Source organism: Staurois parvus, unplaced genomic scaffold, assembly GCF_062004578.1.
Source record: "Staurois parvus isolate SC_StPar_1 unplaced genomic scaffold, SC_StPar_1.0 ptg001733l, whole genome shotgun sequence".
Taxonomy (NCBI): domain Eukaryota; kingdom Metazoa; phylum Chordata; class Amphibia; order Anura; family Ranidae; genus Staurois; species Staurois parvus.
The window spans coordinates 753,526-776,604 of NW_028319529.1; the positions used below are offsets into that span (position 1 = coordinate 753,526).

Below are 23,079 nucleotides of genomic sequence, written 5' to 3' on the forward strand. Positions count from 1 at the left end.
CTAACACTCCGGCCCTGCTGTTTCAAGGACTGGTGGAGGTTGACACCAGGACAAAATCAGGTACTTACCCAGCTGACGTTTTAGAACAAATTTAATGATGAATTCATAATTACAGAGCTGCATTCATGTTTAACTTTTACATCTGCCTAGAGTTTAGCCTTAAACCTTACCCTTAAACTCACCTTTTTATTATTGGTTGAACTGGATGGATTTGTGTCTTTTTTAAACCAGACTAAAGCTGTCCATATGTGAGTCGAATTCCAAAAGAATTTTCTTTTGAAAATCCTTAAGAATTTTTTGTTCAAATTTTGTACTATTAGTGGGATACAGCAACAGCCAATTTTCAAGTAACCATTGAGTGATCTGTCATGTTGAAAATATTTTGAAAAATGAATGAATTTCTAATCAACGATGGGAGAATTGTGAGAGAAATGTAATAAAAAAAGAAATGAGCATGAGCTGTGACCTGGAAAGAAAAGAAAATTCTTGGCCAGGAAAATGTATTTCTGTAGAAATTAAAGGCTCGTTTGGTCGAATTTCAAAATCAATGTTCTGATTACAAAATACAGGAGATTTCTGATTTTCTAAAGAAAATTAATTCAGAATTTGACTCATGTATGGCCAGCATAACTATAACTGACAAGCTTCCTTTACTTATAGTTTATTTAAAATAATAACAACAAATGATTTATCTTTTTATCTCTATTTCTTACGCATCACTGCGCATAATAACTTCTGAAACAATTTCTGTTCTGTTTTATTTTTCTAAATCAAATACCGTAAAGTTTAGTTGCTCCTTTTGCCATCACAGTTTGATAAAAACTTGATATGTGTGTCTTCCCGTACAGCAAACTGCAGTGCAGAAACACATCAATTAAAATAGGTTTTTATTGTAACATCTGTCTCCTCTTGAGTATTGCTTAATTCCCAAAAGCCTCATTTGGTCTTGTGGACCACTTCTATTTTTTACATTCGGGATTTAATTATCAGTTGTTATGAGATGTGCAGAAAGGACTTGAACTTTACCTGTTGTTTTGCAGAAAATAATATGTTTTAGGGAAAACAAACTTTTTTGTTTTTATGATACTTTAATACGTTACGGTAAAGTAAAGCTGGGCCAGGTTATGGCCATTCAACTATTTCCAAACTCCTAACAAGCAGTAAATAAGATGTAAAATAAGCCATCATTGACATCTGTAGCTACAGGAAATTCATCCTCAAACATCACCAAAAAAAAAACTCTGAAGTAAGAAAGTAGAAAGAAAAACGAAAAAAGCTTCTGCTGCACATTTGTGGATGAACTATTCCAATGCGGCCACAGCTAAATAGGTCAATAAATGCTTATTATTAAGTGATATTAACCTCCAGAGGATTTACCCCCGTACCTGACCAGGTCATTTTTTGCGTTACGGCACTGTGTTACTTTAACTGGTAATTGCGCAGTCATGCAACGCTGCACCCAAATCAAATTTACGTCCTTTTTTTCCCAGGAATATAGCTTTCTTTCCGTGGTATTTGTTCCTCTGTGTTTTTTTATTTTTTGTGCTATAAAAAAAAGACCGACAATTTTGAGAAAAACAATATTTCTGACTTTTTGCTATTACACATGTCCAGTAAAAAAGTAAAAAAAATCTAATTTGGGCATAAATTTAGTCATGTCTTTGCTAAAAAAAATCCCACTACGTGTAAATTAATTGGTTTCCATGAAAGTTATAGCGTTTACAAATGGAGGTATATATACTGGGAAATCTTTTTAAAATTATTATTTTTACTAGTAATGACGGTGATCAGTGGGCATCCTAAAACTGGGGGAACTGACATCCCCAGTGTCACCAATAGAGTGATCAGTGCTAATAAAAAGCACTGACACTGTACTAATGGCACTGGGTTCCTAGGGTTTAACATGATCAAAGGGTTAACTGTGTGCTGTTTTACTTTGTGTCCTGTATTAGTGCTTCACTGTAAGCACACTGCTTTGCATGGCTGTGTTGTGCAAAGCCATGCAAAGCAGTGTGCAGGAGCAGACAGGGAGGAGAACTGTTTTGTTTGCTAACAGTTTCCCCCCCCCCCCCATCGGAGATCCTCAGCAATCCTGGCTGGAACCCGTTGATTAACAGCTGCAGCCGCGACTACCCGGAAATGCAAAATTACGTATATTTCACGTGATTTTGCACAAAGCTGCCACCCTATAGCAGTATTTCTGCTATGGGGAGAAACTAAAGTGGTTAAAGATCCATTCTTGATTACTGACAAGTAAGTGCAGCACTTTTGTTTGCACAAAGGAAATTGTTTATTTGGGCCAGCTTGGCCTGAGCAAACTATTTAACCACCTTCTGCCCGCCCTATAGTACAATGACGGGCACAAGGTGGTTCTCTCGTTCTGATAGGACGTCATATGACGTCCTTACATTCTCACCGCGCATGCGAGGCTCAGGAAGCGCGCCGATTGCCGGTGCGCTGTGTTCCTCGGACACAGCGGATCACGGAAAGAGCTGAAGATGTCGGCTCGGTCATGTGTCCAATCACAGCTGATCACATGTAAACACGGAAATGCCGGTTATCGGCATTTCTCTCCTCTCGAGCTGTCACGCTGACAGATCCAGAGGAGAGGAGAGCCGGTAATCGGCTTTCCGCAGTGGGGAAATGTACACTGATCATCAGGGCACTGATGATCAGTGTGCCCTGATGATCAGTGTGGCCCCAGAAGTGCCACCTGTCAGTGCTCATCAGTGCCACTTGCCAGTGTCACATCAATGCCACATATCAGTGTCCATCTGAGCTGCCTTTCAATGTCACCCATCAGTGCCAGTCAGTGCCACCTATGAATGCCAATCAGTGCCACCTATCAGTGCTGCCAATCAGTGCCACCCATCAGTGCCAGTCAGTGTCGCCTATCAGTGCCGCCTATCAGTGCCCATCACTGCAGCCTCATTAGCGCACATCAGTGAAGGAGAAAAATCACTTATTTACAAAATTGTATAACAAAAACTAAGAAAACTTTTTTTTTTCAAAATTTTCAGTGGTTTTTGGTTTGTTTAAGAAAAGTCCCAGAGGTGATTAAATACCACCAAAAGAAAGCTCTATCTGTCTCAAAAAAATGTTAAAAATTTCATATGGGTACAGTGTTGTATGACCGCGCAATTGTCATTCAAAGTGTGACAGCGCTGAAAGCTGGAAATTGGCCCCGGCAGGAAGGGGGTATAAGTGCCCTGTAGGCAAGGGGTTAAAGAATGAGACCATAGCCGAATGCATCGGTTTAGTTGGAATAGTCACTTACTGCCACCTCCAGTCAATGCACTGCAATAAATCCACTTGAGGATGCTTCACTTTCCAGTATAGAGCTGTTTCCCATTGCCACTGATCGCTACTATTATTGTGTCTTCTTGATGTTTAGTAGGAGTAACTTCAAAGCAATATGCCGTGTAACTTGGCTTCCAACCAGCCATGTCAAGTCCAGCATGTAGACACCGGCATACATAATTTCCGGACATGATGACAGCACTACGTTGCAGCGTTTCATCCAACAATCATTGCGGACTTCGTCAAAACTGGGAGGGGTCAGTCCTACATTTCCTTATATACCCTGTTTCCTACTTAACCCCTTGACACCAACCTAACACAAATATGCGGCCTCACGAATCTGGGCTTTTTTCTGTGGGAATGCATATTTGCGTACCTGTCTTGTGCTGGGAGCCTGCCGCACTGCGCACTCCCAGCACAAAAACCGCAGTGTCACTGAGAGCCCTGGGTCCCATTCTAACGATTTGGACCCGGGACTCCCAATTCCAGGTCACATGATTGCTGTGATAGCCTCTGACTGTCACTGTGCAGCCCTGCCCTCTGTCTATGAATGGAGAAGAGAGATACATTGTATCTCTCGAACTCCTGGCATAGAGAGGAAAAAAATGTTCGTTAAAAAAAATATAAGATAAATAAATTAAAAAATAAAGAAAAAATACCTAGATCAAGGTTTGATCTAGTTCAGTGCCAGGGTTATTGTTTGGGTCAAAGTCAGGGCCAAAGGTCAAGGTCAAAAGGTCAGGGTCAAAGGTCATGATTAAAAAAATTGTTGTTAGTGTCAATGTCAGTGTCCGTGTGTTTTAGGTAATGAAGAAGACAAAAACAAAATGTACACTATTGCTTCTGGGCTGTACTATGGGTACAACCAACAAATAACATACACATATATGGTATTGCTGCGATCATCAAGAGCTGGAGAATTTATTTTGAGCTGTTCTTTGGTGGTAGGTTATGGTAGTAACAAGAAACACACAGCTAAATATAAAAAAATTATTTTTTTTTTTACTATTTTGAACCAGTTTTCCTTTGATAATAAAAAAAATCAGGAGATATCCATTACCATTTACCACCAAATGAAAGCCCAATTTGTCCTGAAAAAAACACGGTATAATTCACCTCAATGTACAAAGTAGTTATGATGATATATACGGTTTTACTAACACATGTCAATGTAGCAAAATTGTGCTTAGGCATTTAGATTTGTTTTAGGCGTGAAGGGGTTAATGGACCTGTCATTACACCCTCTTGTGTTGAGATGCCACCATTACATTTGAAAACATTTTGAAAGACTGCAAAGACCGTACCAAGGGTAATGAAAGGAAGGCAATCAAGAGAGGAGAAGCATGTACTATGAGTAAGTGTTCGTTTTAAACTTCTCAGAGAGAACCAAATGTAATTACTCTAATGGAAAGAAGGGAAATCAATTAAGAAAAACTTTAAAATTTAGTTCAGTGTTTAATCTCTTGGGTATTAACTACCCAGTATATAAATCCAGTATTTTTTTCTTTCTGTAGTAGAACCTTGTCAAAATCTCCTCTCCTAGATAATAAATTTAACAGAAAAATCCCTTTTATTTCTAAACCTTCCTCCCGTCCATGGTGTACCTCCTTGAAATGTTGTGCCAGAGGGTTTTCCCTTTCCTTCTCAATTCTACTTTGATAATTTCTAATATCTCTTATATCTTCACCAATGTGAACCCTCGGGGACCTTTTCATTTTGACCAAATATTTCCCACATGGATATTCCAGCATATATATGACCTTGCTACTTGAGCAATTGATGAAATTCTTAATTTCAAAGGTCCCTGTTTAGTCTGCATTTGTGAACAGTTGACACTTCTCTACAAAGGGACAAACTTGGTAATGGCCACAGGGGTACATACCTTTCACCCTTGTCATTTTAGTAAACCCATTATCTTTTGGATGCTTTTTGAATTCAGACCTTACTAATAAATCATTTAAATTGGAGGTCCTTTGGCAACCATTTGAGGTCTAGTACCAACTATGTCTGCAATGGTGGGGTAAACAGTTAAAATATTCCGGTGAGTTTGTAGACTGTTCCTGACATCATGCCATTGTTGACCAAATTTAGTGATAAACCTAACTGGTCCCATTTGTTCTTTGGTATTATCTTTACTTTTGTTTTTTAAGAGATCTCATCTTTCTGTTTTTGAAGCTCTAAATTTAGCCGTTCTAAATGTTCAATGTGAGTAGCCTCTTTCCCTGAATCTTCGATACATCTGTGTGGCTTCGGAATTAAATTGGGTTTGTTCCATACAGTTTCTTTGAATCAGAAGAGACTGACCCATTGGAATTCCTTGTTTAAGAGATTCAGGGTGATGGCTACTGGCATGTAATAGGGTGTTTGCTCCGGTCCCTTTTCTAAACGTCTTAGTGATTAATTGTTTTTCTTTGATTGAAACCAAAAGGTCAAAAAAGGAAATCTCATTATGGTTGTAACGAAATGACAGTTTGAAATTCCTGTCATTCTGATTCATTTCAGTCAAGAATTCCTTGAGTTGGTCTTCAGTTCCACTCCATAGCATTAGGATATCATCGATGTACCTCAAGGAATCATAAACCCTCTCTATCTCCAATAGTCGCAAATGAAGGCATGCGTACGACGGGGCCCATGGGGCTTCCATAGAGGTGCCACATATTTGTTGGTAATAAGCTCCTAAGAATTGAAAACAATTATGGGAAAGCATAAATTCAAAAAGGCCCATGATAAATTCATTTTAGGCTCCCATATCTGGAAATAAGCCACTGCCTTTATACCCCAGTTGTGGGATTGACATATATAAGGATTCTATGTCGAATCCTAGCAAAAGAGTTCCTTTTAGAACTTGAATACCTTCTATTTTAGATAGAATATCTCTAGTGTCTTTTACGTAGGATTGTAAGGCAGTAACCATATCCTTGATTGAGTCATCAAGATATTTATCTATTTTTTCCAGTGGACCGTCAACTGCTGATACTATGGGTCTTCCTGGGATCTTTATGTATCTTAGGGATTACGTACAAAGTGGGAATATTGTATGCATTAATGTTTTAAACAAGAATGTGATTTATTAAAATTTGATGTATGTAATTTACATTATTGCTTAGTCAGCTCTGAGCTTCCATTTATATACTGCCTACTTTGCATGATCTGATTGATCTGTGTATATTGCTGCTTTGTTTCATGATTATTATTAGTATTATTATTATAATACAGGATTTAAATAGCACCAACAGTCTGTGCAGCGTTTTACAAAATAAAGGTAGACATTACAGTTACAATACAATTTGGTTCAAGAGGAAACAGAGGGCCCTGCTCGTTAGAGCTTACAATCTAGGAGGAGGGGTTCAGTGATACAAAAGGTAATAGCTGTGGGGGGGGGTGAGCTGATGGAAGAAATAAATGGCAGTTTACTAGGTAGAAGCAGGATAGGCTTCTTCAAAGAGAAAGGCTTTCAGGGATCGTCTAAAGGTGGAAAGATTAGGAGACAGCTGGACAGATTGGGGTAGGGAGTTCCAAAGGATGGGAGAAGCTCGGTAGAAGTCCTGAAGGTGAGCTTGGGAAGAGGTGACACTGGAACTAGAGAGCAGAAGGTCTTGGAAGGATTGAAGTGAGTGGTTTGGTTGATATTTTGAGACTGGGTTGGTGATGTAGATGGGGGCAGAGTTGTGGATGGCTTTGTGAGTTGTTAGTATTTTGAATTTTATTTGTTGGGCGAGTGGAAGCCAGTGGAGGGATTGGCATAGAGGAGTAGCAGACACTGAAAGGTTGGTAAGGTGGATGAGTCTGGCAGCAGTATTCATGTTGAACTGAAGGGGGGATAGCCTATGTAACGGTAAGCCAATGAGGAGGGAGTTGCAGTAGTCGAGGCGAGAGATGACCAGGGAGTGAATTTTGGAGCTTTGTGGTATCATTGGTTAGGGGCATATTCTGGAGATGTTATGATGGATGAGGTGGTATGATTTGGACAAGGATTGGATGTGAGCCTGAAAAGATAGTTCAGTATGCAGGATTACCCCTAGCACCCTGGCATGCAGGGATGGGTTGGTAGTGGTGCTATTGATCCTGACCAAAAAATCAGGGGAAGAGGCATGTGGGGGAGGAAATATTATGAGCTCAGTTTTGGAAAGATTGAGTTTTAGGAAGTGGTGTGACATCCAGTCTGATATATCTGTTAGTAAATCGGTGATATGTGAGGAAACTGATGGGGTGAGCTGAGGAGTAGTGAGATATATTTGTGTATCATCAGCATAGAAATGGTATTGGAAACCATGGGAAGCTATCAGTTGACTCGAGGAAGAAGTGTAGAGCGAGAATAGGAGAGGTCCAAGAACAGAACCTTGGGGTTCCTCGACAGAAAGACGAGTAGTAGAAGAGGAAGTAGAGTTGTAAGTGACACTGAAGGTGCAGTGAGATAGGTAAGATTCAAACCAACAGAGAGTACAATCACAGAGACCCAGTAAATATAGTTTTTTGAGGAGGAGGGGGTGGTCAACTGTGTCAAAGGCAGCAGAGAGGTCCAAGATCAAGAGTACAGAATAGTGACCATTGGTTTTAGCGGTTAGTAAGTTATTTGTGAGTTTTAGGAGAGAAGTTTCTGGGGAATGTTGTGGGCAAAATCCAGACTGTAGGGGATCAAGAAGGTTATTTTCAATAAGGTGGCAGCTCAGCCGGTTGTAGACTAGACGTTCAAGGAGTTTGGAGGCAAAAGGGAGTAAGGAGATGGGTCTTAGATTGCTAAGATTGGTGGGGTCCAGTGTGGCTTTTTTAAGCATGGGGGTGACTAGCGCATGTTTTAGAGATTTGGGGAAGTTGCCAGTAGAAAGGAAAAGATTGAAGATATGAGTTAAAGAATGAAGGCTAGAGCCAGAGGGTGACTGTAGTATTTGTGAGGGAACAGGGTCCAGGGGGCAGGTGGTTAGGTGGGCTTTAGAAAACAGTTTACCAGCCTCCTCTATAGTAGCTGGGTTAACTGCTAGCCTACAAGGTACTTATACCCCCTTCCTGCCCAGGCCAATTTCCAGCTTTCAGCACTGTCGCACTTTGAATGACAATTGCACGGTCATGCAACACTGTACCCATATGAAATTTTTATCATTTTTTTGTGACAGATAGATCTTTATTTTGGTAGTATTTAATCAACTCTGGGTTTTTTTATTTTTCTTAAACAAACCAAAAACCACTGAAAGTTTTGAAAAAAAAACATTTTTTCTTAGTTTTTGTTATAAAATTTTGTAAATAAGTAATTTTTCTTCTTCACTGATATGTGCTAATGAGGCTGCAGTTTTCCTCTCTCTGATCACTCTCTTATTAGCTTCACTCTCTCCTTGGCATCCTCCTCCTTGTCTTCCAACTGCCGAACAGTTACCCATAAAAACCTCCATTATCTTAGCCCTTCTCTTCTTTTTTCAGCAACAGATTGTCTCTATGACAAAATCTCAGCCCTGTCCTGCCCCAGCCTGGCCACTTCTGTCTACAATAGTTCACTGTCATCCATCCTGGACACATTGGCCCTCCTCACTACACACAGAATTAGGCCCCACCCGCTATAGCCCTGGCAAACAGACAATACCAGTTGGCCAGCTTAAGCATGTATTGCAATAAGTGTGAACTAAATATCCCTATTTAATGCATAGTCTGCTTGAAAGGGTATATACCAGTGTGCAGAGGGTCCTTCAGAATTTCTAGTGTTAATATGTGTTTACACCCCTTTAGCACCTGATGGATAAATGCATGCACTAGCTTTTGGGATTTGAGCACAGGTATCTCTTGTTTGCAGCCATAGCTCCCACACGCATGTGTGGGGTTGACGCCATTGCGGCTCTGCTCTGCGGTTGAAGCCCGCGAGCCCAGAAGGAAGACTGGGTGAAGAGGGAAGTACCTACAGTGGTGACAGCGCACCGCTGGACTGCTTTGTTTTCAGCTAAATCTGTCATAATGAGCTAGTATGCCATGCAGCCAAACCATGTATCCCTTTCACATGGAAAAGCGAGAAAAAGGAGAGAAGCGCCTCTAAGTGCAATAAGTCTTTTAATTCAAGTCTAAATGTAGAAACACTCACATGTGTGAAGTAATCATAAGCTTAAAACCGTGGTTAACAATAGTTAACGGTGGGGTGGTAACCCAGGTGGAGAGCCGTCATCTTACTGCGATGTGGGGAGGTCAGCTCTCGGCTGGAACAGCGTGGTGGCTGGAGGGGAACAGCGGTGAGGCTGGCCGACGTGCACCTCCTCCCTCAGAGCCAGATGGAACGCACGCTGGAACGTAGCGGCGGCGTGGCCGTGATGATGTCAGATCCCAGGGTGCACAGCAACGCGTTTCGGAGCATGCACTGGCCGTGGAAGGCGGAAGTGCACTCCTTTTTCAAGCAGGGGGAGGTGGATGAACAGGGGTGAATATATAGGGAACATGAGTCTAATTGATCAATTAACCAATTAACCAGTGATTGATCATTGCTGTCAGGTGAATAGTGTAAAGTCATGGATGTTAAATGGGGGGGTAAAGGAAACCAAATTAAAAAAGAGAGGATGTAATAAATAAGAAAACAGAAGACGAAAGAGAAATTATGAAAAAAAGATGAAAAAAAAAAATTAATGAAATGAAAAATGACATTAATAAAAGATTTTTGAACAGCTGAAAATCGAAGAAGCTATGTGAAAAAAGTTGATGGGGGTAATAAGAATACAAAAGGTAACAAAGAAAAAAAAAATTATATTCTGGGAGATTAGTGGAAAAGCACCCAGCCATCATCCATTGGATTCTGGCTCAAAAAGGTTTAGGAATTGAATCTGATGGAAGATTTGATGCTCTCTTCACAACATAAACGAGAAGTGCACTTAAAAACTTGGACTTTGTGGAACATGTTTACATACTCTGAGGAGAGCATCTCCCTCTTTGAGGTGAGCGCCACTGGATGATGGGGTATTAGGCACATTACCTGGGTCATACCAACGTTACTGTTCCACTTCCCATCCCCCCCTTCCTCCCCTTTTTTTCTCTCTTCCTCCACCCTTTGTTGTCTCCTTCTCCCTCTGCCCCCCTTTTTCTTTCTGTTTTTATCTTTTTTTCTTCCACATACCACACACACAAAATTAGGGCGGTTCCCCATTTGGTCAGAGGTCCTTATTGGACCAGTGCAAATAGAGCACTCCTTTTCTTTGGGCTTGCAACATGAAGGACTACATGATTATTTGAAAGTGTGTTGATTCTCCGAATACCCATTAACTTTTCACCCTTTTAGTATGGCACCTCTGTAGGCCCTAGCGGCAAAATCGCTCTCTTACCATCCTGAATGTGTTCCAAGTCTGTCGACATGGACTGCGATTCATGTGTTGCTTATACTTTCCTGCTAGTAATTATGCCTGGTACTAATGGATGTGTGTTCTTTTGACTTGTTTCTTTTGATTAACCATAACCTCCGGAATATGTACCCCCCTTCATGACCAGACAATTTGTTTCCAGTACTGCTCTGCGTTGCTTTAACTGACAATTGTGCGGTCATGCAAAGCTTTACCCAAATAAAATTTATGTCATTTTTCCCACAAATAGAGCTTTCTTTTGGTGGTATTTGATCACCACTGTGTTTTTTTTTTATTTTTTGCTCTATAAACAAAAAAAGACCAACAATTAAAAAATATATTTTTTTACATTTCTGCTATAAAACATATCCAATAAAAAAAATTAAAACATCACATTTATTCATAAATTTAGGCTGATATGTATTCTGCCATATTTGTTTTTGGTAAAAAAATCCCAATAACCATAAATTGATTGGTTTGCGCAAAAGTTATAGCGCCTACAAATGGCGGTATATATACTGGAATTAAATTTATACTAGTAATGGCGGTGATCACCGACTTATAGCGGGACTGCAGCGAGCATTCTTACTCTGGGGGGGAACTAACTGCCACTGACATCCTAATGACTCTAATACAGTGATCAGTGCTAATAAAAAGCACTGACACTCTACTAATGGCACTGGGCAGGAAGGGGTTAACATCTGGGGTGATCAAAGGGTTAACTGTGTGCAGTATATCTACTGCAATTTTTTTTATTTATAATGGCAATGGCGTTAATCTGCAACTTATAGTAGGACTGTGATATTGCAGTGGACAATCCGACACTAACTGACAAATCACCAGGAAGTGAAAAATTATGTATATATACGTGATTTTGCACAGAATGTCAATGAATTTTGAAATATCTCAGAAGCATCTCAAACCGATGTCAACTTGACAGCATCTACACATGCGTAATCCTCAATAGCAAGGGTCTTTATTCAGACACAGGGATAGTGACTGTTGGTCTCCTAAAATCTAGTTATTGGGTGTGGTTTTCTTCCCCATACCACAAGAGATGATGGGCCTGTAGTAATCAGTAGTAATCAATAGTTATAAATCATATTTGCTATGAAGTATAAATGAGTGCCCCTTACAGAAACTGTGTTACTGATCCATCAAGATACTGAAGCCACTACAGAGGGAGTAGAAAGTCCAGGATCCATACTTTTTGTACAGACATTAGGAGTTATTGTTTAAAGTCAAGTTGGGAATCCCATATACTCCTAAACCCCATCCAAAGTGTTTACCACAAATAAATCAACAAAAATCAAGCCCATGAACTGGCTACTGACTCTGAATGGAAGTTGGAAAAATGTGTGTTGCCTGGCTGTGCAAGAAATAGGGGAACCCAAATTCAGCAGCTCTCAAGGGGGTAGAGCTACAAGTGGGGTTTCTCATCTTGGATTTCCTTGTGGCAACATGCAAGGCAAGCTACCACGGTGGACTGCTGTATTCATGTGGACTACAAGAGTCACCCAGTTGTCCAACAGTGGATGAGATTAGTGACAGTCCTGCTTCAGATCCTGCTAATATTAGTGGGAAATGCTAATCTCTATACTGTCACACGTAGCAACCATAGCAGCTCTTGTGGGGGTAGAGATACATTGATAATCTGTTAATTGGGGATGTGGTGCCCAAGTGATCTCCCATCAGTCCTCAAAGAAGTAAAAGAGAAAGTTTCAATGACATACAGTTTTGCACAGTAAGATCCAATTCTATGGTGTTCAGAAATTATTTGGTCCTAAATAGAAAAACATCATATTTCATGTTTTTGGGTCACTGGTTTACATGCATAAAATGCTTAGGTGTCCAATGCATGTTTTCTGCGATTTTTAGACAAATTTAAATGTTATGAAGACAAATTGACAGACAAACAAATTGATATCTGCAAATTCCATGTCTCTCGATCAAATTGATCTTCTCTCCTTGAGTTATAACACCTTACTTAGCTGCTATCAGCTTTCTCATGGCTCTATGAACATCTTTATTTCTTAGGCTATAGATTAAAGGGTTTAGCATGGGAGTTATCATTGTGTAAAATACTGCCACCATTTTGTCTACATCCTGTGGGACTGAATTCTCAGGTCTAATGTACATGAATATGGCTGTCCCATAGTAAATGACCACCACCATCAGGTGGGAAACACATGTTGAAAATGCTTTGTTCTTTCCCAAGTGAATTGTTGTGATCGTCATTATGATTCGAAGGTAAGACATGAGAATTAGTGAAAGTGGGATAAAAAGCAAGATAGCTGAGCCAACCAGTTTTAAGATGTTGACTGCTGAGAGATCACTGCAAGAAAGCTGAATCAGTAAAGGACCCTCACAGAAAAAATGGTTGATGGTGTTGGGGCCACAATATGTTAAGCTAAGTATAAAATATGTATCAATAGATGAAATTATGCAGCCAGACAACCATGCCATGATGATCATCCGCTTACAAACCATTGTGTTCATGATCATATTGTAGTGTAGAGGGTTGCAGATGGCAACATAACGGTCATAGGCCATCAGGGCCAGAAGGATGCATTCCGTTTCTCCCAAAAAGAGAAAAAAGTAAAACTGTGTAACACAGCCAGCAAATGAAATACTCTTTTTTAGAGAAAGAAAGTTAGACAGCATCTTGGGTACAACAGTGGAAGTATAGAAGATCTCTAAGAAAGCCAAACTAGACAAGAATGTGTACATTGAGGTGTGCAAATGTTTGTCGGTCCTCACAGCAACTATCAGAAGTAAATTCCAGGCCAGTGTGGTCATGTAGACTAGCAGGAAAATGAAAAACAGCAGAATTTGTACTAAAGGGTCCACAGATAATCCAAGAAGAATAAATTCGGAGACAGTGCTTTGGTTTCCAGTGAGCATCTTAACATTTTCAAAACTGTGATCAAGGAATATGTTTGGTTTATATAAGATCATCACATTTAAAGTAAAAAACATGGAAGCAAAAAATGTGATAAAACTGATATTGGATATATTGAAAATGTTCCTTTGTCATGGATTTGAAGCATATAAAATTAAAGAAATTATAAACATATTTAATAGATAAAACAGATACATATGAAATCCAACATTATGAAGCTTGTCAGAATAAAGCAGGATTAACCTTTCATCCCATGTAGACTATTTTCTTAAATAATTAGACCTCCCTGGTAGCAATCCAATATAAAGAATAAGTCTGAGTAGATATAATAATCTCAGGATCTCTCAGCTATTTGCTGTAAATATCCATTTTTCATAGTTTTACTGCTGCAAAATCCTACATAATTGAATTGCCTTCTTTACCTGGAATCATGATAATAGTACTCACTCATCTGGATAAATGTCTAATTTATATCTTAAACTTTTACGTGCTTAGGCAGCTTTGCCCCTGTCAGGCTCCAGGTATGACCAGAGGTGTGTGGACCGACACAGGGAAACACAGACTTCAGGTATGGCGTGTAAAACAATATAATTTATTAAAGCAACACAAACATAAATGCAGTGCAAACAAACCAAAACTAACACAAATACATACAACCAGGTGCAACAAACCCTTAACTGATATATATATGTGGAGTACAACGTAGTCAGACGGGTCGGTAGCTAACAGGCAGACAAGGTACAAGGAGTAGGCAGAAGATTGGTCAGGAGTAGCCAAGGTCGGTGCAGGCAGCGTTCAAGCAGAGTCAGGATCAAGCAAAGTCAGGATCAGACAGAAAGCAGACAGGATGCAGGTACAGGGGCTCATGGGAACAATACACCAAGGCACTGACTGCAGGCCTGGCCATTCCTTAAATACACCTCCTGCAATCAGCCTCAGGTGATGGCTTGATTGCAGGAGTGCACTTCTGGCTGCTGAGAGCACCCGCTGGCCAGCCCTGGTACTGCAGCCCACACGACAGGTGAGTTCCACCACCAGTGGTGAATCCATTCTTGACAGCCCCCCACCCCCAGCCAGCTTATTGGACAATGAAGGGAATGTAGCATACTGATGTGGTCATCTCTTCATCCCCCTCTTGCAAGTTTGTTCACAATGTTAGACTGGCTAAGTCCTGACTGGCTCTGATGCTGCTGTAGGGGGAATGTAGGACACTCAATAGATCCTTCCCACGGATGTGTCTGCATTGGTGACCAGGGCCATGGATAAGGGGGTACCACCAGTCCTCCTGTATGGGGATCAGGAACAGCAGGGGGTCCCAGGCACTGCGGGGGGGGGGGATTACTGGAACTGATCCCCTGTATGATGCTCTCTGCAGAAGCTGAATGCTGGCTTCTTCTCCTCTTCCTTTCGCTGGTTTTCAGTGGCTGCAGAGAGCAATACAGGGGATCGATTCCAGTAATTGCCCCCCATCACCCTCCCTTTGCACCATACATTTCCCTCTGCTGCCCAGGCCACCCTGTGTGCCACAACCCCTGCAGCGCTGCTGACTTCCCTCCTCTCCTTCCCAATGGCAGCAGCAAGCACACAACAGAATCCCTCAGGATGGAAAGTGGGGGGAGGATCCGGAACATGTGTCACATTTACCAGCCCCTTCTTTTCCTAAGTGAACACAATGAGTGATCGGTACCAATCACTCACTGTGTTCATTCATAACTGCAGCATAGTAAACTTTGGGGGGGGGGGGGGGCTGTCAGGTTGGCTGTATGGGGCCCTGTGGTTTCTAACGGCAGCCCTATCGGTGACACCGTATTCTGGCAACACATGAACTGCATGTTTAATAATTTTGTTTAGTTTTAAATTATTCATTGGCTTACTTATAGTAACAGCAATGCAATATGATTGCTTTGCAATAAAAAAAAAATATATTTATTATTTATTTTTTGCCAAGACAACAGAATTTTTTGTGCGGCATTAATAGGCCAGAATTGAGTGGTGGAAGGATCAGAGACAATAGATCTAAAATCTATCAATGGGTAAATACTTGTAAAAAAGAACTAAAGCCATCAACTTCTTGCCAACTGCAAAACTGTGGAAAAACTACTTTCATAACATAAAGCGTGATATTATTATTAAGTACCATGCGGTATGGGGTGCAAAATTGATTACAAATTAAATGTTGTATGCTATACTTTGCACATTGAGAAGGAGGGTCAGCACAGTGGCTAAATGGTTAATACTTCTGCCTGGCAGTGCTAGGGTCATTGGTTCAAATCCCAACCATGGAACCACCTTCCTGGAGTTTGCATGTTCTCCCTGTTTCTGCATGGGTTTCCTCCAGGTATTCCAGTTTCCTCCCTGCACAGCTTTAATTGTGTTCATAGAGAACTACAGTATATCACCGTATTTTGGCAACACATGAATTGCATGTTTAATAATTTTGTTTAGTTTTAAATTATTCATTGGCTTACTTATAGTAGCAGCAATGCAATATGATTGGTTTGCAATAAAAAAAAATTCTTTATTAGGTATTTTTTGCCAAGACAACAGATTTTTTTGTGCGGCATTAATAGGCCAGAATTGAGTGTTGGAAGGATCAGAGACAATAGATCTAAAATCTATCAATGGGTATATACTTGTAAAAAAGAACTAAAGCCATCAACTTCTTGCCAACTGCAAAACTGTGGAAAAACTACTTTCATAACATAAGACGTGATATTCTTTTCAGAACCACATGGTATGGGGTGCAAAATTGATTACAAATTAAATGTTGTATGCCATACATTGCACATTGAGAAAGAGGGGCAGCACAGTGGCTAAATGTTTAGCACTTCCACCTGGCAGTAGTGGGGTCATTGGTTTGAATCTGTCAGGGAATGGGAAGATCGCCGCGGCGATTGAATCTGCACATGCGTAGAATCCAGACAAAACGTACAGGCAGGCGGGCACTAGGACCCAGGCGCGCCTGTCACCAATGACGGCCCCGGGCAAGCACTAGGACCAAGGAGTGCCGGCCAGGAGTCGGGCGGGCTATTTAAACCCAGCTCTTGCAATGCTCAAGTGCCGTATGGTCTTACCTGTTTTCCTGATTGTAGATTGTTTTGTTGCCGACCCTGCCTGACCCTGATTTGCTGTCTGTCTCCTGCTCTGATCCCTGGCTTGTCTGACAATTCTCCTGCTTAACCCTGTACGTTCTGACCTCCTGTTAATGAACCCGGCTTGTGACCTGTTTATCCCTCTGCCTGCTGATTTTGTACTACGCCGCCACCACTGTTACCGACCCGGCCTGCCCGACGCTGCTCCTGTTACCTCCTCACATTAGACTCTCACCTGCTATACACCTCCAACGGTGCTTCTACCACAGCTGGATGAACCCAGGGGCCTGGTCCAAGTCCATCCCCACCATCAGGGGTCCTGGTGAACAAGCAGGTCGGAGCTTAGATTCCGCGCCTTGGGGGGAATCCGGTCTGTGGAGTGCTAGAGGCTACTGCGATTGGATCCCTGACAGAATCCCAAACATGGCACCACCTTCCTGGAGTTTGCATGTTCTCCCTGTGTGCGCATGGGTTTCCTCCCTGCACAGCTTTAATTGCGTTCATAGACAGCTACAGTATAACAGAAGAAGTCAGCGGGCAAATTCCATCTAGAAATAAAAATATGTCTTTTCTGAGACTAAAGGCAGAAAAAATGCATATTTGCAGCACAGGCTTTTTGATAGGACCATTACTTTAAAGAAAGAGAGCAGACATATTTCATTTGAAAGAAAAAAAAACAGTGTCAGTGTTTTTCTGAGACAGTAAATAGGAAAATTTGACATTTTTTTGGACAGTATATACTCCTTTTTGCTAGGATGCAATTTCAGAGGGAGAGATCAAGCAAACTTAATCTGGAATGACCGTGCCTTTTTTTTCTGAGACTGAAGACAGAAAACCTATGTAGATTTGCAACACAACTTTTAATCATTTATGAAAAATTGCTCTTTCAAAAAGAGATTTTATATGGAAGTTAAAAAAAATTACAGACTTGCTGGACAGAGTGTACTCTCTTTTTTTCTAGCATGGATTTTCTAAGGGAGAGTTAAAGCAGATTTCATCTGGAAAAATGTCTTTTTTTATAAGACTGGAGAAAGAAAACTCAATTTGCTTGGCAGTAGGTACTCCTTTTTTGCTTGGATGTACTGTACTGAGAAAGCATAAAGGTTTCCTAGCAAATACATAACCGCTTGGTCACTTAGGGGGTACTGGTCATTTGGTGATGATTCACCAGAAAAGCCCATCAAGAAGTAAGGGATAGAAGCTGCTGATCTGTCACATCACCAAGTTTCAGGATGAGGGTTGTGCTGCATCCTGCATCCCTCATAGCATTTAGCAAATTTACCCAGTGAGTTGTGAAGGAACTTTCTGGACCACAAGTCTGTGAGCACATTGACCCCACTGCTGTCCCCATGACAGTGGCGTCCCTAGGGGGTTCGGGGGGGTATGGGCCTCACCGGGTGACACCATCACAGGGGGTGCAGGAGCAAGATGCCAGCAGAGCGTCTGGGCTCTGTGAAGGTCCTGGCCAGTTATTAGGGTGATCCCGGATTCCCAGCACAGTGACAGCTGCCCCCGGTGTAGCAGTTGTTTCAGAGGATACATATCTTCACGGGTCCGGGATACTCATTTTACCGCTACACTGGCACCTTTCCTTCCTCTCTGGATGGGTGACATCACATGTTACCGCACTGGGTGACACCAACCCTAGGGACACCTCTGTCTGGAGCCACCCCATTTTACAATGGGGTGTTTTCAGACTGTCCTTAATTTTAAAGGGTGCCTTAACTGAAGAAAGGTTGAGAAACACTGATGTAAGACATCCATCTATGCTGCTTGTGGCTGCAAGAATAAGAACCTTCTGTAGTGGGTGACCAGATGCAAAGGGAGGAGTGGGAATGAGGGGGAGGAGTGCAGTCCTTTTGCTGCTGACTAGTAGCATTCATGTGCTGCTTCTATAGAGCGAGCATTAACCTATATAAGTCAGTGTGCCAAAAGACATTGCCCTGTGTACATCGGGAGCTGTGTAACTGGTGCTATTCTGACTACATGCTATCCTGCTATTTATAGACAATTCATATGATTTAAATGTAATTTTCACAACTCCCGATGTACATAGGACGATGTCTTTTGGCATACTGACTTATGAAGGTACTGTAGGTGCTCCCTGTGACTGTGTGTGCAGCCTTGTCCTGTCAACTGTTGGCGTGGAAACTTTTTGATACCACCTTGTAATTTATTCTGGCTTTTGAAACAAATTAACGCCCAAGTACTAAGCTCAATACACGTCAAGCATTTTTTTTTTGCCAAAACACTTCTGCTCCTGGGTGTCCCGGAAGTGGATTTTTTTTTCTTGTCTATACACTTTCCTGCCATTAAACACCTCTAAAACTTTATGTGTGCGTTCACACATAGGCTAACATGAAGGGAAGTTTAGTGGCAGGAAAAAAAATGGCAGATGCCCCTAGGAGAATCTGTAAAACATCCAGTGTGCATAAGGCATAATAGTCAATGGAAGCAACAAGTATTTTGTCCCTTCCAGTTTTGGCCTAGTGTAAACAGTGAAAACATCAGATCAAACCGAGCTCGGGGCTTTATTATGCAATTTGTGCATGATTTGATCATGTGAAGATTGAGGTATTCAGTATCTACATTATTTTTTGGTATTACACGTTGATTGTTGATAGTGGTCTTTGCACTTTAGTCACAATTTACACCTGATTGGATGATTTATGTGTATTTTGAGCTACTTTACAATTTTACACATATTGGAGCACTTCACTTCTTTTTCTTTTTTTTTTTTAATATTTGTATTTTAAAGCGATTCTAAAGGTTCTTTTTTTTATTCCCATAAAATAACAAACATGTCTATACTTACCTGCTGTGTGCAGTAGTTTTGCACAGAGCAGCCTGGATCCTTATCTTCTTGGGTTCCTCGCAGGCTCTCCTGGCCCCTCCTTTCTGTCGGGTGCAGCTTGCTATGGAGGCACCCGCTGCTCCGTGTGCCCATTCATACACGCAGTCATGGCCCCCCTCTCTCCTCATTGGCTGACTGGCTGTTATTGACAGCAGCGGGAGACAATGGCTCCTGCTTGCTGTCTCAGCCAATGAGGAGGCAGACACCTGGAACAGCCAAGGCTCCATAATGTGTCCTTGATCCGTGCCTTTATAATTTGTTCCCAAATATATCCACATATATTCCTATAGGTGTTCCTCCACCAGAGACATACATATATACTCTCACCTCCTTTTTTGACCCGAATTGCAGAGGTCAAATACCGCCTTTCCCATACCCGCGTATGTATACTGTATAGATGACTCCACTTTCCTCCTCACTCTGCTGACACTCCACGAGGTGAGATCTTGCATGGTACACAAGACCTAGGGAGACTGACAGTTGCTTTGTGTTTCTTCCATTTGTGAATGATTGCACCAACTGTTGTCACCTTCTCACCAAGCTGCTTGACGATAGTTTGGTAGCCCAGTCCAGCCTTGTGTAGGTATACAATCTTGTCCCTGACATCCTTGGACAGCTCTTTGTTCTTTGCCATGGTGGAGAGTTTGGAATCTGATTGTCTGATTGCTCCTGTGGACAGGTGTCTTTTATACAGGTAACAAAATGAGATCAGCAGCACTCCCTTTAAGAGACTGCTTCTAATTTCAGCTTGTTACCTGTATGAAAGACACCTGGTAGCCAGAAATCCTGCTGAATGATAGGGAATCAAACACTTTATTTCCCCCATGAACATGCAAATCAGTGCATAATTTGTTAGACAAGCATTTCTTTAGAATTTATTGTTGCTATTCTGTCTCTCAATGTTACAATACACTTATCATTCAATTTTTTGACTGATCATTTCTTCCTGAGTGGGCAAACATTCAAAATCAGCAGAGGATCAAATTCTTATTTCCTTCCCTGTAAAAGTGTCTTGCTGGGACACCACAGTAAAAAACCTTCTTATGTATTTTCAATGTGTTCAGGAATTTCAAAGATGGAAGCTCGTAAACTTCCTGTTTAGCAGCTTGACATCATTGGCCCAAAAAAATGGCTGTTGATTAAGATCCACTGGGCTGTAGCAAACTAAATTTTGAAGAATAAAACTCTAGAATGTCTTATGTCTATCATAAAATAGAATGAATGAGTTACTCAATATTCTTGTGACTACTAAGCCTTGTGTAGGCAACCTTATTGTCAACCATATTGTTTTAGCCCCTGTAGAGGTAAATAGGGGCATGTACAACCACTATATGTACAGACTATGATAATATGTACAGATCACAATATTAATACAATATACAACAATATGTAACACAATAATAAATAATAATAACAACAATATTATTATTTTTGTTGTTGTTGTTAATAATAACAACAATAATAATATTATTGTTGTTATTATTATCAACAACAATAATATTAACAACAACAACAATATTATTGTTGTTGTTGTTATTATTAACAACAACAACATTATTGTTGGTATTCTTCTTCTTCTTATTATTATTATTAATAATAATAATAATAATTACAATATTATGTAATATAATCATAAACAAACATAATAATAGTAAATATAAATACTGTATGTACAGTCTACAATACTAATATTAAAATGTTGCTAAGTGCAGTATACTGGCATCATTACTTGAAGTACATTATGATGGTATTTTATGGTGAAACATAAACTGTCACCACCTTTCAGTGTTTTAGAAGTTGATGAAAAACTAATTCAAAACCCCAGGCAGAAATAAAAGGATAAAATGCATAGCCCATTAAAAGAAAAAACAAAACCACGTTAGCTGCAATATTTATCTTTAATCCAGAGATTTATGCCACAGAATTGTGTCTGCTGCACCCTCAGTGTGACGGCCAAGTATCATTTAACACACTTCCTATCAGCCCAGCTCATCCTGGTCCAGCTCCAGCTTGTGACTGGACAGTGAAAAGAGAAGCAGCACAGTAACAAGCTCTCTCTCTGTCACTGTGCATTCACCATCAGCATTCTTGTGGTCAGCACATTAACTGATTAGCTGCTTGTGCTGCTTCTTTCTCTAATACTCCGGCCCTACTGTTTCAGGGACTGTTGGAGGTTGACACCAGGACAAAATCAGGTACTTACCCAGCTGACATTTTAGAGCAAATGTAATGATGAATTCATAATTATAGAGATACATTCAATTTTATCTTTTACTGTACATCTGCCTAGAGTTCAGCCTTAAACAATACCCTTAAACTTACCTTTTTATTATTGGTTGAACTGGATGGATTTGTGTCTTTTTTCAACCAGACTAAAGCTGGCCATACATGGGTTGAATTCCAAAAGAACTTTCTTTTGAAAATCTTTTTTAAGAATTTTTTGTTCAAATTTTGTACCATTAACGGGATACAGCAACAGCTGATTTTCGAGTGACCATTGAGTGATCCAGCATGTTGGAAATGTTTTGAAAAATGAAAATTCTCAACGATGGAGAATTGTGTGAGAAATTTAATCAAAAAAGAAATGAGCTGTGACCTGGAAAGAAAAGAAAATTCTTGGCCAGGAAAATGTATTTCTGAAGGTGAAATTAAAGGCTTGGTTGGCTGAATTTTGAAATCAATGTTGGCACCATCTGATTACAAAATACACGAGATTTCCGATTTTCTAAAGAAAATTCTTTCAGAATTCAACCAATGTATGGCCGGCATAACTATAACTGTGTAACTGACAAGCTTCCTTTACTTATAGTTTACTTAAAATAAAATAATAATAATAACAAATGATGTATCTACTTATCTCAAATGTCTCTTTTTCTTACGCAACAGTGCGCATAGTAACTTCTGAAACAATTTCTGTTCTGTTTTCCTTTTTCTAAATCAAATACCTTAAAGTTTAGTTGCTCCTTTTGTCTGCACAGTTTGACAAAAACTTGATGCGTATGTCTTCCCGTATAGCAAATCGCTGTGCAAAAACACATTAATTAAAAGAGGTTTTTATTGTAATATCTGTGTCCTCTTGAGTATTGCTTAATTCCCAAAAGCCTCATTTGGTCTTGTGGACCACTTCTATTTTTTACACTCGGGATTTAATTATCAGTTGTTATGAAATGTGCAGAAAGGACTTGAACTTTACCTGTTGTTTTGCACAAAATAACATGCTTTAGGGTAAACAGATTTTTTTTGTTTTGATGATACTTTAATACGTTATGGTAAAGTAAAGCTGGGTCAGGTTATGAAAATCAAAAAATGTGGCGCTACTCATAAAAATCAAAAAATTATTTTAAAATATATATTACAAATATAATACACCTTGTGAAGTAAAATATATATATAATAATAATCAAGTGGTCATAGTGATCAAAAATATATAATAAACTAATATCAGAAAAAATATAATGTATAATTACTGTGTAGTAACAATATTTGTGACAATTTCTAACACATGAAAGCAATAAACAATAATAATAATTAGACTGTGATCAATCATGCAAATAAGGTGCAAAAAATATCACACTAAAAACACAAATGAAAAATAAAAAAATAAAAAATGTGTAGACAAATGTCCAATGGGTG

At 40.1% G+C, this 23,079-nt stretch overlaps 1 protein-coding gene across 1 annotated transcript; it reads right to left on the minus strand.

The window, feature by feature from the left end:
- Positions 1-12,581: 12,581 nt before the first annotated feature.
- On the minus strand, positions 12,582-13,502 carry LOC149434568 (olfactory receptor 2D3-like). Its single transcript, XM_089663627.1, has one exon. It carries the CDS (start codon positions 13,500-13,502, stop codon positions 12,582-12,584), a length of 921 nt encoding a protein of 306 aa, XP_089519753.1.
- Between the last annotated feature and the right edge of the window lie 9,577 nt (positions 13,503-23,079).

Excerpts from the sequence above, each read along its gene's own strand:
- LOC149434568 (XM_089663627.1), bottom strand. The coding sequence starts at position 13,502 with ATGCTCACTGGAAACCAAAGCACTGTCTCCGAATTTATTCTTCTTGGA.